Consider the following 13,148-nt stretch of genomic DNA (forward strand, 5'->3'; position numbering starts at 1 on the left):
TAAATGACTAGGGTTTAACTTTAGGCCGCAACTGAGTAATTTCTAGCTTCCATATAGAACTTAACCATAGCTCTGAACAGGTTTAAGCCGACAATTAAGACGAAATCAGTATTATTTTCCGATCGAGCCTCAAGATCTCGATCTAACCGAAGAGTCTCCCCCTTTTCTCATCTTCATTTCTCATTCCGGTACATTCTACATATATTATTGATTTTTTAGTAACCACCGGGGGTTACACGACTCAAGTAGGGTCCTGATTTGGCTATGCGACATCTCGACCCCATTTTAGCAACGTATCCCCTTAGCTGGAAATCAAGGAAGGTCGCTATAGCACAGCTTTATATAGTTGATGCATCTCGTCGGGATGACGACATCGTTCAAGATTCATTACTACTAGAGATATATCTTGCGAAGCTTCAAAGCCTTGTTTACAGTGCATCTTGATTAGCCGAGCTATTCGCATCCCTACCGAATAAACATAAACTGTATATTCTTGGGAAGCTAATGTAGCAAGTAGAGGAAATACCAAATAAGCATGAGCTATAACTTATAGCCATAAAATCCAGTATCGTTCACCATATTTATAATTCATAACGTACATTAGCTATTTCCCAATCGGAACGGCATATTTTGCTCCCTGTCAATACTAGGAAAAATACCTTATCAAGACGCCAGTAGATGCCCCGACCAAGACGCCATATCATTATGACATATTAGCAACCCTGGATTTGGTATGAATCAAGGTCGATTTTACTCCTCCATTTCGCCATCTTCAATTAATCTACCCAAAATAAGACTTTGGATTACCAGCTCGTCACTGAGGGTCCTAATCCTCTTCGGCGGCGGGTCGGTTTCCTCGGATCCTGTGCTCTGCCGTTTTCGTTTCCTAGTAGCTGCGTTTCCTGTAGATGATCCAAAAAGAGCGTCCCGTGCATTATGCAGAGAGTCGTCAACATATACCCAATCGAACGGTTGATTTTGGGATTCCTCATCCCGAAGCTTGACTCTGGCTTCCTCAAGACTATAAACTCGCACTAAAGAACCACCAAGCACTTGTGCTAGAAACACATATGGTAATTTCTTCCCTTCATTCTTAGTCTTCTTCATAACGAGAAGAATCCGCGCCTTGTTTAATAATTTTGGTCTTTCGTTTACCACATCTGCTAGTTTGGCGGTAGAAGCATCATAAGGTTGTAGATTGCGCGAGCGAATAGCCTCCCCTAGAAGTGTACTTGGACCGGCGCATAGGAGGTAAGAGGACCAATCTATTATTTCCCTCTTTGAAATGCAGTTCATTATCCACTTGGGTGCTAAACATGGGATACCGAGTGCAAGAGCTTGCATATACTTCACTTTCCGAGAGTGTCCGTCGGCTATCAAAGCTGTAAATCCGGTATCCTGATCGAGAAGTGTTAATGAGCTGGATAGGTCACGAGAAGAGGTGTTGTTTCCCGTGGATTGGAATGAATCAAATTTGAAAAGTTCATCGAAACCATCTGGGAGAATCTTGCCCCCTTCTTGGCGAATCATACGTTCAACATTAGCTCTATCCGTAGGTTTCCCTTTGTTCTTCCGAACCTGTGGCCCTTGGAAAGAGAGGGCAAAAACCATCCCTTCGAAGATTCCACGACCTGCTGTGGAATCATCTTCCAGTGGATGTTGATTAACAAAAGACTGCCTTGCAAGTTTTCGGGTGTGTGGTTTCCGCTCGTTCCTATCAGATGCAGATAATGGTGATCTAGCTAATTCATCGGTTGATACTGAACTATAACGCGTCTTCCTTCTTAGACTTTCTCGAGAGCGTGAGAACGTCTTGATTTGAGGCAGTGAAGATGGGAGTGATTGCCTTCCTCGGCGTTGTGCTTTCGTTATGGCTGGGGACGAACTACGTCTTTCAACACCTTCAAGTGCGACGTCGGGATCTGTATTAGGTGTGATACTCGAAGACATACTGGGGGTTGCCGATAGGGTTGACAAAGTTGACGTTCCCGTCCTAGGGTCTGAGGTAGGGGGTAAATCATGTTCAGTAGATGACGGCGTGACTACGTTGTTCAGCCTCACCGACTGCTGGATTACACTCTGTGGAGTGGAAGCTGGAACTATAGATGGCGAAGAGTCTAAAGTAGACTGTTCTCTGGTGGGCTTGGGTTTTCGACCTGCAGATGTCATCAATGTAGGCTGCTCTGGAAGGTTTGGGGTTCCGCTTGAATCTTTTTTTTGCTCTCCAGAATTTATACCATTTGATAGCGCTGGCAATGGGGGGGTTTCGGACTCGGACATAGCACTGGAATAAAGGCACACTCCATCATCCAAGAATTTTGGTGCCTCCACAGAAGTGCTTGGAGGACTAGTCTCAGGAATAGTCTCCCTATATTCCATATTGGACAAGGGGGCTCTGAATTTCGAAAGATTGTCGATATTAGAATTTCCAACATTGTCAATATCCTTTTCGTTACAATCATCAAATATATCGGGGTCAGCTTTAGTATGTTGCGGTGGTACGAGATGCTCTTGAGAGTCTGCAACTGTTTCCTGCGACTTGTTGTTATCAGCTGCAGTCTCACTGTGGTACTTTACCAGATACTGCTCTGCATTCATTCTACTTCGACCCTGAAACGACTTGACGCGATTAGTCGATGGCACTTCTACATTACCACCCTTGCCTGTACCTGCACGAGGGAGACTGACGGGGGAATGATTTGCTAGCCTTTTCCTGTTTCAACCTAGCCAGGCGACGGCGGTGCGCAACTAAGTCAGCTTCAGAATCCGAATCTAATCCCTCGTGAACTTGACTAGAAGGATCCGTCGCCTCAGTTTCCAAGCTCCGTTTTCGACAAGACTTATACTCGCTAATTGGTTCTGGTACAGTTCTACGTCTAGAGATTCCAAAGCAAGGGAGTGGAGTTTCGTCATCATTTCCTTGATTGGTTCCTTCATCTTCGTGGCTATTCGTCGGGGCGGATGGTGTTTTTTCATCTGAAGGTCGAGATGATATTCCAGGAAATGTTGGGCTTGAGGTGAAAGCGCGAGTAGAGGAAGTCCTAAGCCCCTTGTGTTTTAAGGGAGACGAGGCGACTGGGTTAGGTGAGATTGTATTTTGATTAAAGATATCGGGCGATGGACGAGACGACGTGGGACTAGCTTTCCGTACTGCCGAAGTCCATTGTGTTTGCCCGAAAAGTTGTGATGGGGGGATCAATTGGGCTTCATCCCCACGATGTTGAAATAACTTCTGGGTTATTATAGGTGTCTGGGGAGGCGCTACATAATGGCCACTCGCTTCAGGCGCTTCTGATGTCGGTTGCGACTTTCTAGCAACATTGCTAGCAAAATCTATCTCAGCTTCTTCATCCCGTTCTGGTATAGAGTCTGGTATGTCGTAATGAGTACGCCTAAAATTTAAGTACCCTGTGTCGTTTTCGCCAAGAGTGGGGTGTTCGTGAACACTGCTTGCCTGCGATGTTAATTGTAGCTGCGAATTTTCGTTGTACTGCTCATAACTACGTTCGTCGTTTGATTGTGTTGGCGATCCTGACGACATTTCTTCTGTTCTTTCCTTTGGTGCATTCAATTGTTGAAGAGTAGGCAGCGCATCATTTATATGTATTAGCTGAGTAGGCTGCTCAACTGCAGATGTAGCATTGTCGCATATTGATTGGATAGAAACCGGATCAGGTTCTTCGGGATCTAAAGTTGACGGTAGATAGGGAGAACATGATACTGGCGAGTCGGAGTTTAATCGCGTCTGGCTAGATTGCTTCATTGAATCATCCTCAGCACTTGGCTCAATGAGCGCGTTCGACGCGTTTTGTAGCTGTCCCTAGTGAGATACAATTAAATCAGTGCCACCCTTGCCAAAATCAAAGCCAGGTATATGGCCAACCTTGCAATATTGCAATAGGAATGCGCATATCATACGTACCTTGGTTATTTTAGGCGCTTCTTCCGACAAATTTGGGGAATGGAAGATTTTTGTTTTTGTTGGTCCAATGCTTGATACCATGGCACTTCTTTTCGATTGATAGGGTGGCTGCATAGGCGCAGGCGAACTACTCACCTGTTTTTGCCATGGTTAGGCCAGAAAAATAACCCAGTGCTGATCATTTTACGGAACAACCACTCACCACTCCTACCCCATGCCGCAGCATGTGCATCTCTAACATATCTTGACTATCTTGGCTTTCATTTTCGCTAGCTATAGCTCTTTTTTTTGCTGTGACAATCGATTTCGCAGCTTTGCGAGCCATGCTGATATATCATGAGATTACATTTCGGACTTGTGAAAAATAAGACAGAAAAGACGCGGTGCGGAAGCGTAAATCAATTAAAGTGTGACTTTCCAGGCAGTTTGAACAAAGGAAAGTACTGTGGTACCGACAAAGCCTCCACTCACCACGCGAGACGAACGCGCCATCATATGACGCAATTTAAGGTTATACGCTAATGTACCAAGGATTATGTACCTAAGTACATAGATATCAGACTTTAATAATGTTCCACTAATGATGATAATAACGAATTCTTTTATGTCTAGTAGGTACCTATGTAATTAAATATGGAGGTACTGGACTGCCGGGGCAGGTCTAGTGTATTGCTTGTCAAAGGAATTCTTTAGTATTATCATTACTTCTAACATGTACGTACCACATTAACATGCTTTTCATAGATATTTATACGTCTATAGAACTGTGAATTGTATATCCATCATTCACCCTGATAAGCTTGTTTATATAAAAGGAATTTGAGATTGATGTTTCGCAAGTGTAAAGATATTGCAAAATTTGAGTATGTGAGCTATTCCTTAAGAACCTTTCAAGACTGCTATGCTATGGACCATTAGCAACACCTTAATTACAAGCATCAGGGCATTCTATGATACAAATAAGAAATATCCAATTCCTTATATAGGCTTGAATGGTATGTATCCTGACTGACTAGTCTTATGCCACTCTAAACGTCATTTTTGAATAGTTGCAAATGCTTGAAGTGGCCATATTAAGACTTATATCTTATATATCTTAAATAAAATGGATAATCAATCAACAAAGCAGGTGAACATGACATAAGTACTCAAGAATATAGAAAAGTCGATTGTTCACTTTATATTTGAATCCTATCTCATTTTAAACTTATATTTTCACTATGAGTTTACTAATAAGTTTACTCTTCTATGAATAGCAACTCTCATTATATAATTTCTCAAGATTTGGGTTTTACACATAACAAGCTCACACTTATATGTGTAGTATGAGATGTGAATGAACTTTCATAAGAATTATTAATGGAAAATAATGTCTGATATTCTTCTTACTTATGGGCATGTCACAATAGAGAGGTTGTCACGTGAAATTTAAGTCAGTGAATTACTGAAATTCAGTTCGCATTTATTCTGTGATGGGACGTTCCCTAACTAACTAAAGTAGGTACCATGCCTCCAAGTCGAATATGACCAACAAGATCAACTCGAAACTGCCGGTCGTAAATCGACTAACAACTAAAAGAGAAAACTCATGTACTGCACTATTTTCCGACCGCCATCAGGTGAGAGATCTAGACTAGTCCCCCACGGCGTAGATAGGCAATGAGCAAATTAGTTGGGCGGGATAGACGAGGCGTGGCAGTCAGTGCCAATGTCGGTCAGGATCACATTCCAGCCGTCAGGGCAGAAGGCCTGGCCCTTCTCGACATAGTCGATGTCATCGCGGCGATGCTTGCACTTGTTGTAGACCTGCTGGGCAAAGAATCCCTGTAACTTAGAATTAGCTATATTCTAGGTGTTTACCGCATTCAAAGAAGGGGATTAGAGGAGAGAAAATAAGTAACTTACAATGTCCGAGTACAAGAGATCGACACTGTTCTTCTCATCGTTGCAGACGATGACACCCGCACCGCTCTTGGTGCCGCAAGCCGCCTGCAGGCAGTTGGCTGGGCCGGCATCGATGTGAAGACGTTTGTCTCCAGCGCTAAGAAGCAGGCCAATGGGGTAGCTGTAGGACGTAGCGGGGAGCTCGTTGTCGGGCTTGGGAAGACCGCAGAGGACCTGGATGTCGTCAAGCTATTGTAGAAGTGTTAGAAATTATCAGGTACTTATGTTTATTGATGAGGGACTTGAGTTGGGGAGTTTAGAACTTACCTCAGCGAAAGTGCTGTTTGCTTGATCGGCGGTGGGAGCTACAGCTCGACCGAGAGTGGCGGCCACGATGGGCGAGGCAAGGGCGACAATGGAGAAGACCTTCATCTTGACGGTGATTAGAAGAAGTCGAAGTGTAGTATGAAGATGTGAAGTGATTGGTATTGAGTGTGGTCTGGAGAGATGAGAACTGGTTATGGTTGTGGTTGAGTTAGGATTTGGGAGAGATGGGTGGGAGGTGCCTATGTTTATATAGAAAATATCTGAGGCTCTAGATGTGTACGGAGAGAAAGAGCATGTTACGTGCACCTTCCTACTGTTACAATACAATCACGTAGTTTGGAAACAACATCGTTGTTGCCCAAAGAACTGTGAGGCTACCTACGTGCGCAACTTCCTTGTTCGGGTGAACGCCACCGGGCAACGAAACTTAAACGCCCGTTGACAGCCGCGAACTGAGGTCCCTGAGGATACAACTGCTCTTGTTACCAAATGTAAGTGGAAGCGACGAAGTAGGCAACTACTCTTTATCGGACTCCGTGCCTGCCTATCTACCTTAAGATATCTTATTTTTGCGTGAATTAGGTAGTTTCTTGAACAGCTAACCATCATTCACATCTAATAGACTGTGTAAATTACATGATTACCTGTGCAGTTATTCGATCGAGAAACTTCGCACCTGACTACTACGAATTAAGTGTTTAAATGTGACACACTGTATTCACTTCAACCTGGTCACACGCGTAGCATAATTGCAAGGCAAGTAGGGATGCAATTTCTTCTTTAGTTGTCTTTGTATAAGGCACAAGGACGACTACATGCATGGAGGTTTTATGCTACGCCAGGGCTCATCTACAAGTAGGAACGAACTATTTATGTTAATGGTTCCTCTGGTACCTCTGTTTTAAACATTTTTCTTTGCTTATTGTGCGGTTTAATATATGGGCATATATCATTTAATTCCATAACGGGACACTTACATGCGTTTTATGTCCCTAAAAATCACGCAATGTAGGGCATATAATGGAAGAGTTTCTATGATAAGTACCTACCAAGGTAGGTAGAATCAGTTGCTTCATGAACAGGAAATATTTAGCTTTTTGCTTTTGTTTTTCTGGTATTTACATTCTTTCTAAGTACCTAGTATACTAACAATATATGAATCAATCTAAGGTTTTATTTACTTAACTAAGTCTCTAAGGGACAGGCAGGACTTTAATTAAGTGCATTTCTTATCGTAGATTATAAAGGTGGCAATTTATTATAATTTCACTGGCTTGATTAAGCACATCCAAATCTACTATTGTGGGTATTTCAACATTAACTATTATGAATTTCAGAAATGACAAGCTTAGGCAGAGGGCTCATGTTTTGGACACATGCTTATCTAAATTTATCCCTATTGTTTAATGGTTTGATGATGTAAATGATTATATCGAAAAGTTGCAATTTTAGAGAAAAGGGCTAACCATCTGAAGTCTGATTCAAAACTGCCGGACCTCCCCTATTTCGTGTTCCTTGAGATTTTAGATCATATTACCTGACTCAAGCCAGACAAATTCAGATTCAATATATATTAGGCACCTAGTTAATCTAGGTTACTTGTTTAGTAGTTCAGTTTCTTACATCTAATCTAGAGCTGATTAAGTTAATTTTTAAATTAGATCACTTCATTTGTTTTACATGTTACTGTATGCATATCACCTTATGGCGAGGATAATATGAAAAGCGATTCTTTTTTTTTGTCTATATGCACCGGACTTCTTAGCCGGGTAAATGGGTCTATAAACGGAGTGATACGAATGGAAGATGGTCCCTTCTGGGATAGCGACGACTAAGCCACCATTAAATCTATTCTCTAAAAGAAAAACCACATCTAACTTTTATAGCTTTAGGACTATATCTCATGAGCACTAAGATGAAAATCTAGAAATCCATGAGAGCCCTAGCGCCGGGTTCGCTGCAAACATAGATGACGTCGTGGCTGTCGCTGAAGCCGTTGAACTTAGTGGCCGAGCACTTGGTATAGGCACCCATGTCCTCAAAGTACAACCAATCACCCACATTGAGTTCGTGGGGAAAACGAATACTCTGAGTGATGCGGTCAATTCCGTCACAAGTAGGCCCCCAGATTGAGTACTCAATGCCGGCGCTGTCACCTTCAGGAAGGTTGTCAGCAAGAGCAGTATATGTTTGGTTACCCGATCGCAACACCTTAGCAACCGGATGTTGGTGATCAAACATAATGCTGCTGAAGTTGCCGTATAGTCCATCATTGATATAAGCCATAAAGCTGGTCTCACCCGTGGCTGGGTTGTCGATGGTGCGACGAGCTATGATGTTGCAAGCGATAGTAAATGCCGAGGAAACGTAGTAACGGCCAGGCTCGGCGATAATATTGACGTGGGGTGGGAAATACTCGTCCAGGGCATCGCGGAGAACGTGGGCCATGTCCTCAAATGTATCCCCACTGAATCCGCCCCCAACATCGAGTGTCTGCAAGTCAAAGCCGTGAGCGTAAGCTTGTTTAAATACGGTATCCGCGTCTTGAACAGCCTTGAGGAAAGCAAGGGGGTCGGATGCCCCTGAGCCTACATGGAAGCTCACGCCGACAACATTCAATCCGAGCTCTTTGGCGAGTGCCAGAAGTTCATCGGTAGAATCGAGGGATGCACCGAATTTCAAGCTCAACCGGCAGAGGCTTGAGGAATCATCGGTCAGAATACGCAAGAATAGCTCGGCATCAGGAAAGAGCTTCGCAATTTTGCGCAGCTCATCGGCATTGTCAAAAGTCATCTGCTTGACGCCTCGGTTGGCGACGTAGCGCACGTAAGAGTTCGTCTTGCATGGCTGAGCATAAATGATACGAGCTGGGTCAACACCCATATTCAGGACTTGCTCGATCTCAGATTTGGAAGCACAGTCAAAACCGGTGCCCAATCCGGCGAGGAGTTGAATGACCTTAGGGTCTGGGTTGCACTTGACCGCTGTGAGTTATGTTAGTACTGATATATCGAGGAATAAGGGAAAATATAGGTTTACTAAGACATACCGTAAAATGGCTTCACACGTGGAAGATTCTTCTTCCATCTCATGTGCTGACGGTAGACCTCGCCGAGATCGCCTACAAAAAAAGTATCCTCATCCCCCGGTTCACAAGACTCATGGTCAATATTCTCAACACGGTGGCGAAGGGCATCGCCAATCAACTGTTTAGCAATTACGGCGCCATTGTGTTGATGGTGTTGATCGAAGAAGAAATTCTTCCTCAGAAGATGATTATCAAAGTGATACGGTGCAAAGCGGTCGACGGCGGCTGTTGCCATAACCATATCCCTCGAATTTGGCGGTGAAGGATACCGATCGGGTGAGTGACGAGGTGGGTTGTAAAGGTAACGGATCCCACAGGGAGCTCTTGTAGTTTTAAATGCTATCCAACCAAGTGGATAGACAATATCGTATTAAGAGTCAAGAAACTAGAAACGTGTTCCCTCCAAGTGGGTGTTAGGGAGGTCGAAAACGGTAGCTTTCTGATCCCGAAGCGATCTGACGAGGTCTCCTCGACTCTCCCTCAATTAGAGGAAGAACCTTAGAACTCGTCCTATGCGGCAGCTGATGGGTTGGTGATAGAAAAGGATTTAGTTGGGGTGTATTATCGAGCAAGATAGGCGTTCGTGTATTTTTAAGCGACTTCAGCAGAAGTGGGTGGAGGTGGCCTCGAATTGATGATGTGGAAAGTCTTTCGCAGACTGAAATCTTGATCAGAGACGAAGCTAACGGCTGCGGGAGCCGTAGTAATTGGGTTGCCTTTGAGAAGACCAAAGGCAAGTCGAGATGGAGCTGAGGCTTAAGAAGTTTCGCGACTTGCTAGTAGGAGTCGTTCGAGTCGAATTCTCTCGGGCGTGGAGAGAGCTTTATATGATCTAAAAAATAGTGGTACGGCGCTTTTGGGACGGGATCTCGAAGGGACCGTTCGAGAACTTTGGTGTTGTATATCTATTTTTTGTCTTTTTCAGTAGGTAGACAAGAGGGAAATTAAAAAAAAATTTCAAGACGGAAAGTTTCTTATGGGGGCGTGGTGTTGTTTTGTGTGTGCATACGAACTTAGAAATGCACTAGCTCTTCTCCGTGGCGGGGCAATTTATGGAGACATGTGATTGAGGTCATTCGCCTAATTTTATGTACCTATAGATGTACTAATGACGTGCACAGCCCAAAAAAAAACATTTACCAGGTAATTTTGATATTTATAGAGATAATGCAGTGGAATACGCGAATGCTAAGGCAAGTGATGTTCGCAATATGTTAGATTGAAAATTAATATACGTATTCAGGCGACCAATGTTTAGAAGCGTTTGTTGAAAGTGATAACTATACGCAAGTAGTTGGAGATGAATGGAAAAGATGTCGTGTTGGCGACAACAAAGAAAGAAACGTATATTTTCCAGAGTTAAGAGCTGCAAGGTTGCAACGTTAAAAAAAAAACCCCCCCAAGTTACGGTAACCCCTTCCGGTCCTGACCTACATAGATGTACTAACCAAACAGCGATCCCGCCGGCCAACATGGAGAAATGCCCGGTATATTAGGTACGTACATGAATGTAGAACCCCGAGAATGTACTTTTATGTACTTAACTCATAGACACGTTATAAGCCCCTAGGAACAGTAAAATAAGGTAGTAAAATAGTAAAATAAAGTCGGTATTCCCCATGGAGTAGAAGCGTCGTATTCCTGGACCCCAGTCCGATCAAGTTTTTTTTTCTGCTGCGCTAATAAGTATGTACATGATGACGAGCTTGGAGTTTTCTGACCGCAACTCGACATGCACCGTATATTCCCGCGGTTAGAATATGGTCGACCATTAACTCATGCCGAAGATGAAAAGGAGGTTACATGCAAGTTCAACTATTTCCGATAGCTAGCATATTGGCCCTTAAGAGCTTGATCGACTCTGCCACCTGCATAGAACCTGAAAATTTGATAACGTCGACAACCAATACGATTAATGCTGCACTGTAGTTGGGACGCGCACGCACTTCTTCCCATCGTCCAGTTTGACGATCTAGCAGGGGGAAACAGGCGATCTGAGCTTCCGTCCTGGTAGTAGATCGAGATTAGCCTGTTTGTCCAATTGCAACTAGAATGCTCACGATCAATTTGTAGACAGCCCATCATCATCAATTCAGTTTTCTCACCGCCGTCGTTTACTCAGTCGAGTATCAATTCTGATATGCAAGGCCTGCCGCAACACACCCTTACTATGTAGCACTCCAGTATGTTGGAGATCTACGGTTGCAATATTTGCACATTGCCCCTGACAGGATTGGCCAACAATTTCGACCACCACATTAGTGATCCAACCAGAGAGGAAAGTCTGGCAGGGCATTGCTTCTAGAAGACAACACGGACGGTGTCTGTAGCCGCATTCACCATCACGCGCTCCTTTTGACGTAGCATTGGTCAATATCACAACCTGCGACTATTACACATTTACCACCCATCTATGACCGGTTGAAAAGCTTGATTGCAAATTGTCGTCAATTAGAGGAGATGGTGCTAATTTATCATGCAGTGCGACCACGCAGCTTTGAGCGGTTAGCTACCTAGTGAGGCAGCAAATGTTATGTTGGAGAGAAGTATCCGGTCCGGTATTATTAATAAGACCTTAGCTACCAGGTTTGATCTTTTTTTTTTTTTTGACAAATTGAGGAGAGAGACTAAGGTTTGATAGGGCTCTACCGGACAGCCTGATAGGGCAAAATCATGAATGAGAATACATATGATTGATCGTCTAGCTTTTGCACTTAGGACTCGGGACGTCGATCTATTTAGACTTAAACCGGCCTAGCGCTTTTGACCCCATTCTCCCATGTTGCCTTCTATGTACCTTGTAATCGTACCTACCTAAGGTACGAAGTACACAATACATAATGCATCAAGAGGTAGCCACGAATTTCCATACAATTCGTAACTTACTCTCATCAACCAATCAACCAATCACCATGTCCAAATCAACTTCCTCCCATCATCCTCCATCATCCTCCATCTGCTACACTAGTAGTGGATCGACTATCACAAACGAGAACATCCATTAATTCAGATCATCATGTATGAATGCCTGAGAAATAATCCTAGAGCCGCTATCATATCCTTCGGCACATCTCTAATTAAAGTCAAACCGGCCCAAAATATTTTCCAATATAATCTTAGAAGTTGAAAACAATGTGGCTTCCAAGCCCCTCTAGTCTCAAACTCTCGCCCACTACCTCACAAGTTCTAAGCCTCATCATGGGATCGACGTGTCGTTTCCAATAAGAAAATTCATCTTGATAAGTTCCCTGCTCCTCGTATGAAGTCAGCTTAAGAACATTAGTTGTACAGAGGGTGAGACTCAATGTTACGCGAAGATGTTGCCATTTATTAGCTTCCCGTCTACGAAAGCTGAATAATAATCATGGGGCATATGCAACTTTCGACCGGCAGGGTAGCAAATACGAATGTTTAATTGACCCAATCGCCATCCAACGGTATCTTCAACCAGTATCATCCGTATAATGAAGATAATCATGCAGAGACAGCCTACGGACACCGCCACTTATGTTCAGCCGACGAGCTATATCATGATAAAAATCAATAGCTATGATGGACAATGACAGATGATGTACCTAACATCAAATCCATCTATCTCTATGCGGTGAATGTGGAGAACCAATAAGCATATAGGGGCATCGGCAGCAAATCTGAGCAATATGAATATGATCTTGCACCAATTAATAGCTATGGGATTGCAGAATATTAATAAGAACGTCGAAGGATATGAATATCACAAGTAGTTCGGGCCGGTATAATCTGGTCAGCACCTCCATACACAAATTCTGGTATCGATCTAATAAACTCTACGCTTCTATGATATCTACCTAAGCGGAGTTCACTGGTACGCCATATTTCCAAATCCCTCATTGTCTAATAAGTGCTCTAATACGGGCCTTTCAATGAGCAGCCGTATTCTGCCGCTTG

General features: G+C 43.5%; 3 protein-coding genes across 3 annotated transcripts; all 3 read right to left on the reverse strand.

Annotated features, from left to right (window-relative positions):
- Positions 1-750: 750 nt before the first annotated feature.
- GL218_02152 (DNA repair protein rhp9) lies at positions 751-1,950 on the reverse strand (the record flags this gene model as incomplete). Its single annotated transcript, XM_033578647.1, has 1 exon — positions 751-1,950. One exon carries the CDS (start codon positions 1,948-1,950, stop codon positions 751-753), a length of 1,200 nt encoding a protein of 399 aa, XP_033438280.1.
- A 3,640-nt stretch (positions 1,951-5,590) lies between these two features.
- Positions 5,591-6,238, reverse strand: GL218_02153 (uncharacterized protein; the record flags this gene model as incomplete). The annotated part of the gene is made up of 3 exons (XM_033578648.1): positions 5,591-5,746; positions 5,828-6,055; positions 6,134-6,238. 3 exons carry the CDS (start codon positions 6,236-6,238, stop codon positions 5,591-5,593), a joined length of 489 nt encoding a protein of 162 aa, XP_033438281.1.
- Positions 6,239-8,056: 1,818 nt separating this feature from the next.
- Positions 8,057-9,462, reverse strand: GL218_02154 (Ornithine decarboxylase; the record flags this gene model as incomplete). Its single annotated transcript, XM_033578649.1, has 2 exons — positions 8,057-9,117; positions 9,183-9,462. The coding sequence occupies 2 exons, from the start codon at positions 9,460-9,462 to the stop codon at positions 8,057-8,059; spliced, it is 1,341 nt and encodes a 446-aa protein (XP_033438274.1).
- Positions 9,463-13,148: the final 3,686 nt, after the last annotated feature.

The sequence above is a fragment of the Daldinia childiae genome (genome assembly GCF_008694065.1).
Source record: "Daldinia childiae strain JS-1345 chromosome Unknown Scaffold2, whole genome shotgun sequence".
Classification (NCBI taxonomy): Eukaryota; Fungi; Ascomycota; class Sordariomycetes; order Xylariales; family Hypoxylaceae; genus Daldinia; species Daldinia childiae.